This window comes from Microcaecilia unicolor, chromosome 4 (assembly GCF_901765095.1).
Source record: "Microcaecilia unicolor chromosome 4, aMicUni1.1, whole genome shotgun sequence".
Lineage (NCBI taxonomy): Eukaryota > Metazoa > Chordata > Amphibia > Gymnophiona > Siphonopidae > Microcaecilia > Microcaecilia unicolor.
In genome coordinates this window covers 236046832-236063257 of record NC_044034.1, presented here as the reverse complement: position 1 = coordinate 236063257, position 16426 = coordinate 236046832, and the positions used below count along the sequence as shown (strand labels likewise).

The following is a 16426-nucleotide window of genomic DNA, read 5'->3' as shown; positions in this document are numbered from 1 at the left end:
TAGGCCTGCTATTTAAGCGACCTATTTTGACTGCTCAACATACTACTTATCATTTCTAAAGCGCTACTAGACGTATGCAGCGCTGTACACTTGAACATGAAGAGACAGTCCCTGCTCGACAGAGCTTACAATCTAATTAGGACAGACAAACAGGACAAACGATAAGGGAATATTAAAGTGAGGATGATAAAATAAGGGTTCTGAACAAGTGAATAAGGGTTAGGAGTTAAAAGCAGCATCAAAAAGGTTGGCTTTTAGCTTAGATTTGAAGACGGCCAGAGATGGAGCTTGACGTACCGGCTCAGGAAGTAGTCAGTTTGGTGCTGAATAACCGCCTATATCACATGATACAACTGGTTAGTGGCTAGTCACTAACTGGGATATTCAGCAGGAGATAACCAGTTATCTCCTGCTTAATATCTGTAGTTAGGTGCTTAAACGCTGTTTAACTGGCCAGGAGCAGTTCCTGGCTGGTTAAATCATTTTGATTATCGAGGGAAAGTATTTGTTAGCACTCATTACAGAAAAAAACTAAGCTCAGAAATTAATTAGATAAACCAAACTAGATAAAAATTTCCCCAACATCTAACTGTTTAAATTTGTACACATAAAATATTTTTAAATGCCCACATTTATCCAGTTAGAAAGGCAGCAGCTCTACAAGCATTTCCAGGGAATGTTTTCAATTTAGCCTATCATCATGGCTTTTCAGTGCTAACTGGCTAAATTTACTTTCACAGTTTTGATCACAAATATAGCAAATCAAAATCTTGCCCCGTTCGAAGCCTAGTATCAGACTTCCAAAGAGGCTGGAGTAACTGCCACAGAATGGTGATTACAAGGAAGCTAGGTTAATGAATAGAAACAAAAAGGAAAAAAGAAAAAAGAAAAAAGAAAAAAAAAGCAATTGAACTAACTTAGGTACCCTTTTACTAAACTGTGCTAAGCACTAACATGTGCTTAACAGAAGAAAAGAGGCTTAAAGCACATTATTTGTGTTTTTTTTTAATATTTTTTTGGGAGGAGACAGGTCATGGGTGTGGAATGAACAATGAAGAGTTATCCAGCTAGTGCACTCACATTAGTGCATGCTAACTGGATAGATTTGCAGCCAGTGGTAGTATGCACACAAATCTCTCTCATGTATATTAGACAGTACTAATACTAATGAGCTCCTTTTTCCTACTTGGTTACAAATTATGATTAAATCAACCCTTAAGTAACTACTCTTAAAAACTTTTTATATATTTTTTCTTTTATTGCAAACATATAATAAATCATTCCTGCACATGTGTTTCCTAATGGTTTTTCTATATTCCTCTTCCTCTACCACTCATCCAATCCACTCTCTCTTTTCAATCATCCATCATCCATCCTATATTCCTCTATTATACATGACCCTTTGGGACCTGAAGTACATAGGAACAAACTTTTATTTGAACACTTTTTTAAAACATTTTTTTAAACAAAGATTTCACTCTATGTTCATAAGTTCTTATAACAGTCCACCAAGTATATTCCACTTGTATATTTTCAAGTTCTTAAATCAATCCAAAATAGTGCGTAAACACTTGATTGCTCAGTATACTTCGTTTTCTTCCTTAGTATTTTCTCTCCTCAATGTACCACTTCTAACTTTATATTACGAGATCTTCAAAGTGAGTTAATATCCTCTGGAAATTTTCACTTTCCTTCCCATTACATTTCAGTCCTTTAATGTCTCATTGTCCCATTTATATACCACACCTCACCAACTTTCAATCATCAACATGACCGCAGTTGGTCGGTATAATGAACAGCTTCCAACAGCGTCAAACCCTAAGCAAACGATGCGTTTCACCCGGAGGCGTCTTCAGGGGTTTAACTATATGGGTCCCGAAGGGTTGATGTATATTAGACAGGGACAACCTGACCTGTTGGCAGCCTTTGAAGACTGTGAGGGAAGACCAAGGGCATAGGGAGTAAAATGGATTTGGAGGCAAACAAGGCCCAGAAGCTTTTGTTTCTACTAGATAGTGAGTAGGGCATCAAATCGCATCCTGTACAAGGGGGAGGTTGTGAGAGGGCAAAGTCCAGAGCTCTTTTGCTGAATTAAAAATAGAGGAGATAGGGGACTTGGCAACAAAGCCTCAAAGTAATTTCATTTGAACAGGGTAGATGCTTCCCATATTAATTAGTGAAATCTGAGTTGCCAAATGGTCATATCCTGGTCATACTCAGGCTAATATTTTAAGCAAATTATGCATTTTCCGGCAACTGGTGAATGCATAAGTTACTTATTTTTATATTGTCACAAATTAAATGAATACTACTGGGCTGTATAAACTGAGGTGGGGTTGATCGTAATCTTGTGGGGGTGAGAGGGGAGGGGGCTTGACCATGTTATTTAGGAGCCAGAAGGAGGATGGAGATTGTTGTACACGAGATTGGAACACTTATCTTTTTACCTGTGGGGCTGTACTCTGAAACCCATGTTAACTGCTTAGCTAGGGCCAGTCTTAACAATTGCAGGGCCCTGTGCAGACCAGTTTGGTGGGTCCCCCAGCCCTTTGCCAAGCCCCACCCCTTACCCAACCCTGCTCCATCCAACGCCTAGCCCCACCTCAATGAATAATTTACCCTCTGTACTCACCATCCTCTTCTCACTCCTCTCCCCTGAGTTCCCTGATGGTCTCTCTCACATGGTTCCAACATGCCAAGCATCTCCCCTCCCTCTTGCTTCCTACACTCTTCTACCCCAATATTTCCTCTCTCATTCTCCACCCACACTTGTAGCCCATCTCCATGTCCTGCCCAATCCTCTCTCTCCACTCCTATAGTCCAGCACTCCCTATCCCCTCTCCCTTCTCCTCCACCTCTATGGTCCAGCTCTCTCTTCCCATCTACCCCTATGATCCAACAATTCCCTCTCCCCTCTCTTTCACCCCTAAGGTCCAGCAATTCTCTCTCCCCCTTCCCCTCCACCCCAATGGTCCATCAACTCTCTCTTTACTCTCCCCACCCTTCTCTCTTATGATCCAGCTTTTACTTGTCTCCTCCCCCTTCCCCTCCATCCCTATGGTCCAGTACTTCTTGTCTTGTATCTCCCCTTCCCCCTTATAGCCTAGCAACCTGTCTGGGCCGAACAGACCTTTCTTCTGATGTAACTTCCTGTTTAAGCGCGGGTAGGACACTGCAGAGGGAAGGGCCAGGTCGATCCAGACAGATTGTTCTCATTACCGCTACTAGCACAGCAATGACTCACAGGGAGGGAAAGGAAACAGAGGGGAAAAAACATAAACAAAAAAAAAAGCCACAAACCCCATTCCTGTGCAGTCAGCAGCACAGGGCCCCTGGGAGGGTGAGGCCCTGTGTGGCCGCACTGCTTGCTCCTGCCTAAGACCGGCCCTTTGCTTAGCACACTTTAATAAACAGGCCCCTTACCCAGGAAAATTGGCCTAACATTGTCATCTTCTGCTCAGCTAAAAGTGCATGCAAGTTTTCATAGTGTAAGTACTTTATCTCAGCTTTTCAGTTTTAAAATAGACATGTTCAATTTTGCCTAACATGTAGCAGATGCAAAGCAAATGGACACTTTTAGTGTATGTTCATTGAAATTAATAATTTTCAAAGGGAAACAATGGAGGTACTTTCTTTTTGAAAACTGACTACAATATATACAGGCTAAAAATATGAAACAAACAATTGTTCCTATTATAACTTCTGTTTGCTACTGATTGTATTCTGACTCTCAGTCCTATGTTTGGTGCTTTCTTACAAACTTTACTGTTTGTACACTGTCAACGTACAAAAGGGTTTAACTCTAAGAGGCAACTTAAAATTTTTAAATGAAAAACCTTCAAATAACCACGGCAATTATTATTCAATTATAGCATAGCATAACATAAATATACATATTGTGGTGTTGAGAGGAGCAGTTACAGAGCACACATTCCACTTCTCTCATTTGGGATGTATAAAGGAGCCTAAGGAGGGATGTAGAGCTTGGGAGGGGAAAGAAAACCTGGAGCAGAATCCCAAGGATTGGCAGGTTTTTTCGTGTTCCCTAAGAAACAGGGAAGCCACCTAGAAGGAGAAATTTCTAGTTTCCCTAAACTCCTATCTGCCAATCAAGAGAAGGCGGAGCCCCAAAGGGAGTGGCTTGAGAACACCTGAGTAGAAAGGAGGGAGCTAATAAGGCAGAAAGAGGAGATCCCCCTGGAGAGAGAGAAGGAACTGGAGGCAAGAGCCCTAGCCCAGGGAAAAGAACTCCCTCACAGCAACTGGCCAGCAGGAGTAAATGGTGTACCCAACGCTGGACAAAGAGGACCCTAAAGTGAAGGCTGGACCAAGAAGCTGTGTTCACTGATAGCCAGCAGGAATGAATGGGCTATCCAACCTAGGGCAAAGAGGACCCTATAGTAAATGCTGGACTAAGGAGCTGTGGGTGCTGGTAGCCAGCAGGAGTAAGCGGGTTTCCTAACCCGAGGCATGGAGGACTCCAAACAGGATGCTGGACCAGGAAACTGAGGAAGGCCTAAGCCCTTAGAAGGAGGTGAAGCCTGGATGCTCAACCCATATGTCTAAATTCTGAAAGTCAGGGATTTGTGTTTGAACTGTGCTGAGAGGAAGAAGAACAGGGAAATGCACAGACTGTTATGCTTGAGGACTTTGGAAACTGCAGTGAGAATATATCTGCCAAAGCTGAAGCTTGTTTGTGGTTTGGAAATCGCAGAGAGAATACATCTGCCAAAAGTGAAGGCTGTGTTTTGTTTGAGAATATAATAAAGCTCCTTGGTGTATTTCCAGTGCTTTTTTTGTAGAAAAAAAGGTGCCGGTACTCATTATGGGTGGGGCCACCACATATGGCTCCACCCATATGATAGCCACACCTACATCAGCCACACCCCTTACACCAGCAATGGCGCATATAAAGACATCATTGAAAATATTATACTAGTATAGGAGAAAAAAATAACTTGATTTCTTTTCATTATAAATCATTTCTGTAAGTTGTTACAGCTCCAGTATACCCAGTGCAAAATAAGACTGCAGATGGAAATTCTCAAATTGGATATATTCCAAACACAAAAATGAAAATAAAATTATTTTTTTCTACCTTTGTTGTCTGGTGACTTTGTTTTTCTATCCATATTTGTCCCAGTCTCTGATTCTGCTGCTCTCTATCTTCTCTTAACTCCGTTTCCAGGGCTTCCTTTCCATTTATTTCTTTACTTTCCTCCTTTCTTCTTCATTTCTGACCCTACAACCATAAGTAAAAGCTGTGCCCTCCTCCATGGAATTGACTGGAGGAGGTATAACGTGAATCCAGCTTTTGCCTATTTTCTCCATCCATGTGCAGTTTTTCTCCTCTCTTTCCTTTCCCTCATCTCCATCCATGTGCAGTTTTTCTCCTCTCTTCCTTGTCCCTCATCTCCATCCATGTGCATCTTCTTCTTTTTTCTTTCCTCCCCTCCATCCATGTGCAGCATTTCTCCTCTCTTCCCTCCCCTGTATTCATATTCATATAAAGCAATAATTCTCTCTCCCCTCTCCTCCATCCAAGTCCAGCATTTCTCCTCTATCCCCCTAAACCCCTCCATCCATCCATCCATGTCCAGCAATTCTCCTTTATCTCCTGCTCTTCTCTCCATCCATTTCCAGCATTTCTCCTCTCTTCCATGCCCTCCCCTCCCATCCATGTGCATCTCCTTCCTGTCTTCCCTCCCCTCCATCTATGTCCAGTATGTCTCCTCCCTCCCCTGCCCTCCCCCCCATCCATGTCCAGCGATTCTCCTCTGTCCCGTCTTCCTCTGTCATCCATGTCCAGCAATTCTCCTCTTTCCCCTTCCCTCCCCTCTCATCCATGTCCAACGATTCTCCTCTCCCCTGCCCTCCCCTTCCATCCATGTCCAGCGAATCTCTCTTCCCTGCCCTCCCCTCCCATTCATGTCCAGTATGTCTCCTCTCTCCCCTGCCCTCCCCTCCCATCCATGTCCAGCGATTCTTCTTTGCCCCGTCCTCCCCTGCCATCCATGTCCAGTGATTCTCCTCTCTCCCCTGCCCTCCCCTCCCCTCCATGACCAGAAATTCTCTTCCCTGCCCTCCCTTCCCATCGATGTCCAGCGATTCTCATCTCTCCCCTGCCCTCTCCTCCCATCCATGTCCAGCGATTCTCTCTTCCCTGCCCTCCCCTTACATCGATGTCCAGCAATTCTCCTCTCTCCCCTGCCCTCCCCTCCTATCCATGTCCAGAGATTCTCTCTTCTCTGCCCTCCCCTCCCATCCATGTCCAGCGATTCTCCTCTCTCTCCCGCCCTCCCCTTACATCGATGTCCAGTCATTCTCCTCTCTCCCCTGCCCTCCCCTTCTATCGATTCTTCTTTCCCCAGTCCGTCCTCCTTCTCCACTGCCTGCCTGCCTGCTACGAAGCAATAAAGAAAGGCTGCCAGCATCAGACTCGGCAGCGTGAACGGTGCAGGCAGCAATTGAGAGAGGCTGGCAGCGTCGGAGCTTCCCTCTGCGAGTCCCGTCTACTTTGTTTCAACTTCCTGTTTCCGCATAGGCGGGACTCGCAGAGGGAAGCTCTGACGCTGCCAGCCTCTCTTAATCGCTGCCTGCACCATTCGGTTGCCGAGTCCTAGAAAAAAACAGTAAGTAGGGGAGTGCGAGAAAAGGTGCCAGTACGCCGTACTGGTGCGTACCGGCACAAAAAAAGCCCTGTGTATTTCTAAGAACTGTTCAATGTGTGCGGAGGAGAAACCTAGAGTCGTGCCTGATTCCCCCTTCCCCACGACAATATAAATGGCTTTACTTACCTACAAGCAAATTTAACATAATGTATGCAATGATGATATAAAATGAACAGAAATACATAAGTGCTCCTGCATAATTTCCACAATCTGTTTCCCAGTATCTGCTGTTATCTGGAGTACAAAAAGGAGGTTGTACCTTGAAAAGAAAAGCACATATAAAATTAAAGGAACAGTGCATAAAAAGCATTTCCCATTGATTTTAATAATATATCAGACTCATTTTGAAAATACCAGACCAATAAAATAATAACTGCATTTTGTAAATCACTTTCTGTTGCAGTTGGTAGAACTTCTGTTAATCTCTAGTACATCTTTCACTCTTTCACTTTCCTGCATCTAAGGATCCTATCCTGCTTATTTTCGAAGGAGAAGGGCGCCCATCTTCCGACACAAATTTGGAGATGGGCGTCCTTCTACTAAGGTCGCCCAAATCGGCATAATCGAAAGCCGATTTTGGGCGTCCTCAACTGCTTTCCGTTGCGGGGATGACCAAAGTTCAAGGGGGCGTGTCAGCAGTGTATCGAAGGCAGAACGGGGGCGTGGTTAAGAGATGGGCGTCCTTGTCCGATAATGAAAAAAAGAAGGGCGTCCCTGATGAGCATTTGGCCGACTTTACTTGGTCCCTTTCTTTTCAAGACCAAGCCTCGAAAAGGTGCACAAACTGACCAGATGACCACCACAGGCACCACGGATCAGCAAATCTCCCTGCATCAGGAGGAAGTATTAACGCTCCAGCAAAACTCGTTTGCTGATTGAGGGCAGCCCAGCTCAGTTGCTCGGTTGCTCTGAGAACACCCCAGCTACTCCAGCTTTCCCTGGTCCACCCGAACCTGCCTCTCTCCGCTTGCCTGCTACAGTCTGACGGTTCCAGCTTCTTCCAGTCCGCTGATCCAGCTCCCCCCTGCTTGCTGCAATCCAGCCAGTCTACCGTGTTCCAGTCCGCCTGATCCCAGCTTGGCTTGTTCCGATCCGGTCCGCCTGACCCCAGATTGTTCCGGCCCTCCAGTTTCCCAGCTTGTTCCAGTCCGCCTGAGCCCATCCTGTTCCAGTTCGCCGATCCAGCGTCCCCCTTGTTTGTTCCAGTCCATCTACTCCAGCCTGCTTGTTCCAGTCCAAACGCTCTAGTGTGTTCCAGTCCGCCTGCTCCAAGCTCGTTCCAGTCTGCATGATCCCATCTTGTTCCAGTCCACCAATCCAGCTTCCCTGTTTGCTCCAGCGTTCCAGCTTCTCCCTTCTTGTTCCAGCCCATCTGCTTCAGCCTACTTGCTCTGATACACCTGCTCCAATCCCAGCTTGTTCCAGTCCACCGATCCAGCTTCCCTGTTTGCTCCAGCATTCCAGTCCGACTGTTCCAGCTTCTCTTTGCTTGCTTCAGCCTACTTGCTCCGGTACACCTGCTCCAGCATTCCAGTCCGACTGTTCCAGCTTCTCCTTGCTTGCTTCAGCCTACTTGCTCCGGTACTCCTGCTCCAGCCTACCTACTCCAGCACATCTGCTCCAGCGTGTTCCAGTCCGCCTGAACCAGCTTCTCCCTACTTATTCCAGTACCTGCTCCAGCCTGCCTGCTCCAGCTCATCTGCTCCAGCGTGTTCCAATCCACCTGAACCAGCTTCTCCCTGCCTGTCTCAGTCCATCTGCTCCAGACTGCCTTCTCCAGCTTCTCCATGCTCGTTCCTATTCATCCGCACCAGCTGCTCCAGCCAACCTGCTAGCTTGTCAGCCATTGACTTACTTGCCTACTAGCTTACTAGCCCGCTAACTCACCAGCCATTGACATACCTGCTCTCCAGTTTCTCCCTGCTCACTCCTGTCCTCCTGCATCAGTATGCTCCAGCCCACCTGCTAACTTGTCAGCCCTTAACTTACCTGCTCTCCAGCGTCTACCTGCTCATTCCTATCCATCGGCACCAGCATGCCCCAACCCGCCCGCTAACCTGTCTCCCACTGATTTACCTGCTGACCTGCTAACTTGTCAACCTACCTGCCTCACTGCTTGTTCCAGCCCACCTGCCTCTCCCTGCTCGTTCCTGTCCATCCGCACCAGCCTGCTTCACCCCGCCTACAAGCTTGCAGCCACTGCCACACTTGCCTGCCTCCTAACCTGCCAGCCACGCACTTACCCACTCTCCAGTACATCAATCCCACCAATTCCAAGCCTCCGGCTCTTCGCTCTGTCACTACACTTACACCTGTCACATTGTAACCACTACTTATGGCCCCTGTCCACATCTTCTTCCTTGCCCTGTCCCTTCCTAATCTTTTTCCCCTCCCCTTACCGCTGTCTACCGCTGGAACCCATTGCCCTCCTGTGTTCCCTCCCATCCTGCCCGCTACGGCATCCCTCACCACCTCACCATCTCTCCTGTCCCCCTCCTCCTTCCTAGCCCTTAATCTCCAACATCTCCTTCCTACCATTAACCCTTCACCATTCCTCCTATGTGCACCCCGTCTTCGTCGCCTTCGTCGCCCGACCTCCCCCACCCTCCTCCGCACTCTCTTGCTCCTCCTCCTGCTATCCGCGGGAGACATTAACCCTAATCCAGGCCCCCCCCACCTGTCCTCCTCCTTTCCATTCAAACGCTTCCGTGATGTCTCCAACCTCGTCCCTATTCCCCTCCTCCCCCCCTCTTCCCTCCCCTTCTCATGTGCCTTGTGGAATGCCCACTCGATCGGCAACAAACTGCCCTTCACCCACGATCTCTTCATCTCTCGTTCCCTCCAACTGCTCGCCCTAACTGAAACCTGGCTCTCCCCTGACGACTCTGCCTCAGTCGCGGCCCTCTGTCATGGAGGCTATCTCTTCTCCCACACTCCCCGCCCAGATGGCCGCGGTGGAGGCGTCGGGCTACTTCTCTCACCCTCCTGTAGTTTCCAACCCCTCCTCCTACCGCAGTCTCACTGCTTCTCGTCCTTCGAAGCTCACTCCATCCGGCTATTCCATCCATTACCACTCAGAGTTGCAGTCATCTACCGCCCCCCTGACAAACCCCTCTCTTCATTCCTTACTGACTTCGACGCTTGGCTCACCGTCTTTCTTGATCCCGCATCTCCTTCCCTCATTCTTGGTGATTTTAACATTCACGTTGACAACCCATCCAATGCCTACGCTTCTAAATTCCTTACTCTGATATCCTCCTTTAACCTCCGACTATGCTCTACCACCCCTACTCACCGTGATGGCCATTGTCTCGACCTCGTTCTCGTCTCTTCCTGCTCACCTTCCAATTTCTGCACCTCAGTCCTTCCTATCTCAGATCATCACCTAATTACCCTCACACTTCATCACCCTCCCCCTCAACCTCGCCCAACTATAACCACGCCTTTCAGGAATCTCCAAGCTGTCGACCCCCCTACCCTATCCTCCCACATCTCCAATCTCTTCCCTTCCATCTCGTCTTCTGAATCTGTCGACACGGCTGTCTCTACCTACAATGAAACTCTCTCCACCGCTCTGGATACCCTAGCACCATCTGTCTCTCGCCCCACTAAGCGCACTAATCCGCAGCCCTGGTTAACCCCCTGCATCCGTTACCTTCGCTCCTGCACCCGATCTGCTGAACGACTCTGGAGGAAATCTCGCACCCTATCAGACTTCACCCATTACAAATTCATGCTATCCTCCTTCCAATCCTCCCTATTCCTTGCCAAACAGGAATATTATTCTCAATTAACCAATTCTCTTGGCTCCAACCCTCGTCGCCTCTTTGCCACTCTCAACTCCCTACTTAAAGTACCCTCCGCTCCCACCCCTCCCTCACTCTCTCCTCAATCACTAGCTGACCACTTCCGCGATAAAGTGCAGAAGATCAACCTTGAATTCACTTCCAAGCCTTCTCCTCCCTGTGACTTCTTAACCCACTCCCTCAACCAACCTAACCCGGCCTCCTTTTCCTCCTTCCCTGAGATCACCGAAGAGGAAACTGCTCGCCTTCTTTCTTCCTCCAAGTGCACCACCTGTTCCTCGGATCCCATTCCCACCAATCTGCTTACCAACATCTCTCCTACAGTTATCCCCTCAATCTGTCACATCCTCAACCTCTCTCTCTCCACTGCTACTGTCCCTGACACCTTCAAGCACGCAGTAGTCACACCACTTCTCAAAAAACCATCACTTGACCCCACCTGTCCCTCCAACTACCGCCCCATTTCTCTTCTACCCTTCCTCTCCAAATTACTTGAGCGTGCTGTCCATAGCCGTTGCTTTGACTTCCTCTCCTCTCAGGCTGTCCTCGACCCGCTTCAATCTGGCTTTCGCCCACTACACTCGACAGAAACAGCACTCTCTAAAGTCTGCAATGACCTGTTCCTCGCCAAATCCAAAGGCCATTACTCCATCCTCATCCTCCTCGACCTATCCGCCGCCTTTGACACCGTCAATCATAATTTACTTCTTGACACACTGTCCTCATTTGGGTTCCAGGGCTCCGTCCTCTCCTGGTTCTCCTCGTATCTTTCCCAACGCACCTTCAGAGTATCTTCTAATGGCTCCTCTTCCACCCCCATCCCGCTCTCTGTTGGGGTTCCCCAAGGATCTGTCCTTGGACCGCTTCTCTTCTCGATATACACCTCTTCCCTTGGCTCGTTGATCTCATGTTATGGTTTCCAGTACCATCTCTATGCCGATGACACCCAGCTTTACCTCTCCACTCCCGACATCACAGTTGAAACCCAGGCCAAAGTTTCAGCCTGCCTTTCCGACATCGCTGCCTGGATGTCCAACCGGCATCTGAAACTGAACATGGCAAAGACTGAGCTCCTTATCTTTCCACCCAAACCCTCTTCTCCTCTTCCCCCACTTTCCGTCTCTGTTGACAACACCCTCATCCTCCCCGTCTCTTCAGCACGCAATCTCGGAGTCATCTTCGATTCCTCCCTCTCCTTCTCTGCCCATATCCAACAGACAGCTAAGACCTGTCGCTTCTTCCTCTATAATATTAGCAAAATTCGCCCCTTCCTCTCTGAACAGACCACCCGCACCCTCGTCCACTCACTCGTTACCTCTCGTCTTGACTATTGCAACCTTCTCCTCGCTGGCCTCCCGCTTAGCCACCTATCCCCCCTTCAATCTGTCCAAAATTCCGCCGCACGTCTTATCTACCGCGTGAACCGATACTCTCATATCACCCCCCTCCTTAAGTCGCTTCACTGGCTCCCAATCCACTACCGTATACAGTTCAAGCTTCTTCTATTGACCTTCAAGTGCACTCAATCTGCTGCCCCCCATTACCTCTCTACCCTCCTCTCCCCGTATGTTCCCACCCGTAACCTCCGCTCTCAGGACAAATCACTCCTATCTGTACCCTTCTCCACCACCGCTAACTCCAGACTCCGCCCCTTCTGCCTCGCAGCACCTTATGCCTGGAACAGACTTCCTGAGCCCATACGCCATGCGCCCTCCCTGCCCATCTTCAAGTCCTTACTCAAGGCCCATCTCTTCTCCCTTGCTTTTGGCGCCTAACCACCTTCCCCATTCCTGTTACCTACACTGACTGCGTAGTCTATTACCTTTAGATTGTAAGCTCTCTTGAGCAGGGACTGTCCCTCCCCGTGTTTAAACTTGTACAGCGCTGCGTAACCCTGGCAGCACTATAGAAATGCTAAGTAGTAGTAGTAGTAGTAGTACTTTTACTCCCCCAGTGGTCACCAACCACCACCCACCCCCCCCAAAAAAAATACATTTTTTTCCAGCCTCTATGCCAGCCTCAAATGTCATACCCAGCTTCATGACAGCAGTATGCAGGTCCCTGGAGCAGTTGTTAGTGGGTGCAGTGCACTTCAGACAGGCGGACCAAGGCCCATCCCCCCCTACCTGTTACACTTGTGGTGGTAAATGTGAGCCCTCCAAAACCCACCCGAAACCGACTCTACCCACATGTAGGTGTCCTCCTTTATCCCTAAGGGCTATGGTAGTGGTGTAGAGTTGTGGGTTTTGGGGGGCTCAGCACCCAAGGTAAGGGAGCTATGCACCTGGGAGCAATTTCTGAAGTCCACTGCAGTGCCCCCTAGGGTGCTCGGTTGGTGTCCTGGCATGTCAGGGGGACCAGTGCACTACGAATGCTGGCTCCTCCCACAACCAAATGCCTTGGGTTTGGTCATTTTTGAGATGGGTGTCCTCGGTTTCCATTATCGGCGAAAACCGAGGTCCCCCATCTCTAAGGTCGACCTAAAGGTCAAGATGGTCGACCTAAATGTCAAGATTTGGGTGTCCCTGACCGTATTATTGAAACAAAAGATGGACACCCATCTTGTTTCGATAATACAGGATGCCCCGCCCCTTTGCCAGGACGTCCTTACAGATGGGCGCCCTTAAAGATGGTCACCCAGTTCGATTATGCCCCTCCATGTTGCTTATCCCCTGCTTTCTTGAATTTCATTACTTTTTTTTTCCATCTGCCCTCACAGATTTCCATGCATCCACCACTTTGTCTGGAAAGGTATCTTTTTTAAAATGTTTTTCCTGAGTCCAACTCCCTGGAGCTACATATGACCATTTGTTCTATAATTGCATTTCTACTCAAAATTGCCTGCATATTATTTGTATCTTTGTGATTTTAAAATGTCTCTATCATATCTCCTCTCTTTTCTTTTCCTCTTGGGGTGTACATATTTAGGTCCTTTAGAATTATTTCAAAGGTGTTTTTGTATAGACTCCATACCATTTTGGTAGCTGTTTCTGGAATATCTCTACTGTATGGGCCCAGTATTCAAAAGATTTGTGCTCTGAACCTTAAGCATGATGGACTAGATTCCATATATGGTGCCTGAAGAATCGGCGCCGAAAATATTTCTGCCTAGGTGTATTCTGTAAACGACCTAGCCAGTTTATAGAATATACCAAGTGGCCATGCCTAAGCCTAACTCTAGGCACGTCCATTTATGCCAAGTAAAACTTCATGTAAATACCAGCGCCTAAGTTAGGCACAGAGCAGGACGGGGTGTATGGTACCAGAAGGCAAGAGAGGTAATCTGGTCAAGATCGTTTGGGAAGGATTAAGAATCAAGGAGAAGAGCACAGAGTAGCGCTCGCATGGTTTTATAACAGGAGTTCTTGTACAATGAGTGAGTTGGATGAGTAGGTTCGTTTTAACAGTGGATGGTTCTAGCTGAAGAAGTGAGAATTCTTGAGAACCCAGATATATTTTTGAGATAATTTTTGGAGAAAGTATTCTGGGACTTTATGAAAATAGTCTCTTAGTACATATGTTTTCTGGGGGACATTTTTTAAAGAGAACTAACTCATACGGAGAACAAAAACGTTTGAACAGGGATGTGTATGAAACATTTTTCTGCACAAGGATGTGATGTATTTCCTCTCTGGAACATAATTTAAGAAGACATCAGCAGCTTGATAAGGAACTGATTGGCTTCCAGACTTTAAGATAAGTATAGTTTTCTTCAATATTTTATTTAAGTATAATAATAGCTGTTGGTGCAATGATTATCATCTGGTAACCATCATGTTCCAGGGTTGGAATGATGGGGATGCACTGAGCACTCTTTTCACACATTTTGGGGAAGAGCATTTATTTGTATAATATGGTGTGATAGAAGATTTATATATAATCAACTGATATTCATGAGAGATTTGCAAACAGTAGAAGCAGTGCATGCAAATCTGTCTCATGGATATTCATTATGGATATCCAGAAAACCTGACTGGCTGGGGTACCTCCAGGACTAGCTTTGGGAACCACCGACTTTGGTAATATCTTGTGTATTTTAAGGATGTATGAACCCTTGCGTGCACCCATTGCCTGAGGGAGGGGCTGGGGAGACTATAGTGATGCATAATGATCCAGATCAGGAGTATGAAATTTATTAAGCACAAGCATCTGGCGTGGACACATTTCACCTTAAAATGGCTGCATCAGGATTAAAACTGCAGGGGTTTAAAAACATATCTTCCTCTTGTAGTATAAATCTATCCACAAGAAGTTACCATACTCTGTATCCAGAGCAGCACTTCTCCTTCACTAGTCAGTTGAGTGCAAGAGTGCGGGAACCACCAAACGTTCACAAAACTGCTTTTGTGGAAGTTTGGTGGTTCCTGCGCTCTTGCACTCAGCACACATACTTTCTCTATAGAGGCTATTGTATATATACAAGCTAGGCACTGCAGCGTCTTAGATTTTGTGACTCTTGAAGCAGGTGTTCACCAAAACACGGTTCTGTGTTGAGCCCATTGGCTTGTTACAGTGTTTCATCATAGCCCTCCTGGTGATCAACTGTTGGTTTTGTAGTTGCCTTTTTTGTCCTTATTTTGGTGATTCTCCAATTAATCCCTGTATGGCTGGTATAGATTGACTGAAAGTATGGATGTGCACAGAAAAAGTGTTTTGCTCAATTTTGGGTCATTTTTAGACTTTTTCATGAAATTTGTTGGCTTATTTCACAAATTTATTTTAAAAAGAAACTTTTTAATACACATTAGATTGTGTTAATGCATGATAACTGACTTCATCTGTGTTAATTCATTGGTAAATGTGAGGGTTTTTAAAAAAATCTTTTATTGAAAAACATTGTATTGTTCATTTTATATTCTGCTTTTAAACCAAAGGATGCCAGAGAATGTGGTAAAGGCGGTTAGCTTAGAGGGGTTTTAAAAAGGTCTGGACGGCTTCCTAAAGGAAAAGTCCATAGACCATTATTAAATTGACCTGGGGAAACTTCCCTGCTTATTTCTGGGATAAGCAGCACAAAATGTATAGAACTTTTTAGGGATCTTGCCAGTTATTTGTGACCTGGATTGGCCACTGTTCGAAACAGGATGCTGGGCTTGATGGACCTTTGGTCTGTCTCGGTGTGCCAATACTTATGTACTTATAACAAAGAATCCTTCACATTTGAGGGACTATAAATCAATTTTCCTTATCCATCTTGAGACCAATTTACAATTGTTGGTTTAAAAATAAATAATTTTTAAGTGCCTAAAAACAAGATAAAATTTGACAAATCTGATATGGAACACTATTCCAGATTTTAGCACTCTGAAAGTAAAACATTATTCCCAAATGGACTTTAGGTGTACCTTTTTCATTGATGGAAAACCTAAATTTAACCTCTGTATACTTCTTGAATGTGAACTATTATAAGTAAATGTTAAAAGTTGCACTATATTTTCCGAATTAAGTTTATGAAAACTTTTATAAACCATGCAAGCTATTTTAAAATGAAGACACAAATCAACTTTAAACCAATGCAATTTGTTTAAGAGTGGAGTTGCTTCATGAAATTTCCCTAACAAAAATCAAGCGTGCAGATGTAGTTTGCAACAATTATAATTTCCTACGTAAATTATTGGAGCCCATTCACTAATTACTTTGAGCACCTATCTGGGATCTGCGCCCTTTGTAGAATCTGGGGGATAATGCACAGTATAGACCAGAAGTGTTTGGCTCTTATACTCAACGGTCTTGCAATAACAAATTTTGCTACAATACATAAACAAAGAATGTTACATGCACCCAACATATCTTGTTCATAAGAATTTCCCCTCCCCCACTCCCCAAAATCAAGCAGGATCAAACAGAAAGAACATCCAACCACAGTATCATAATAACTTTGGGCCCCATATTCAAAGCAATTTAAGCAAGCAGGAGAGGCTCCTGCCCGCTTAGATAGAGCTCAGTGGG

At 46.2% G+C, this 16426-nt stretch overlaps 1 protein-coding gene across 1 annotated transcript in view; it reads right to left on the bottom strand.

Moving 5' to 3' along the window:
• Window positions 1-16426, bottom strand: part of NALCN (sodium leak channel, non-selective) — a 690956-nt gene that overhangs the window by 47191 nt on the left and 627339 nt on the right. Inside the window, 1 exon segment of the mRNA XM_030201343.1 lies at window positions 6798-6930. Coding sequence (XP_030057203.1) covers window positions 6798-6930 — 133 coding nt within the window.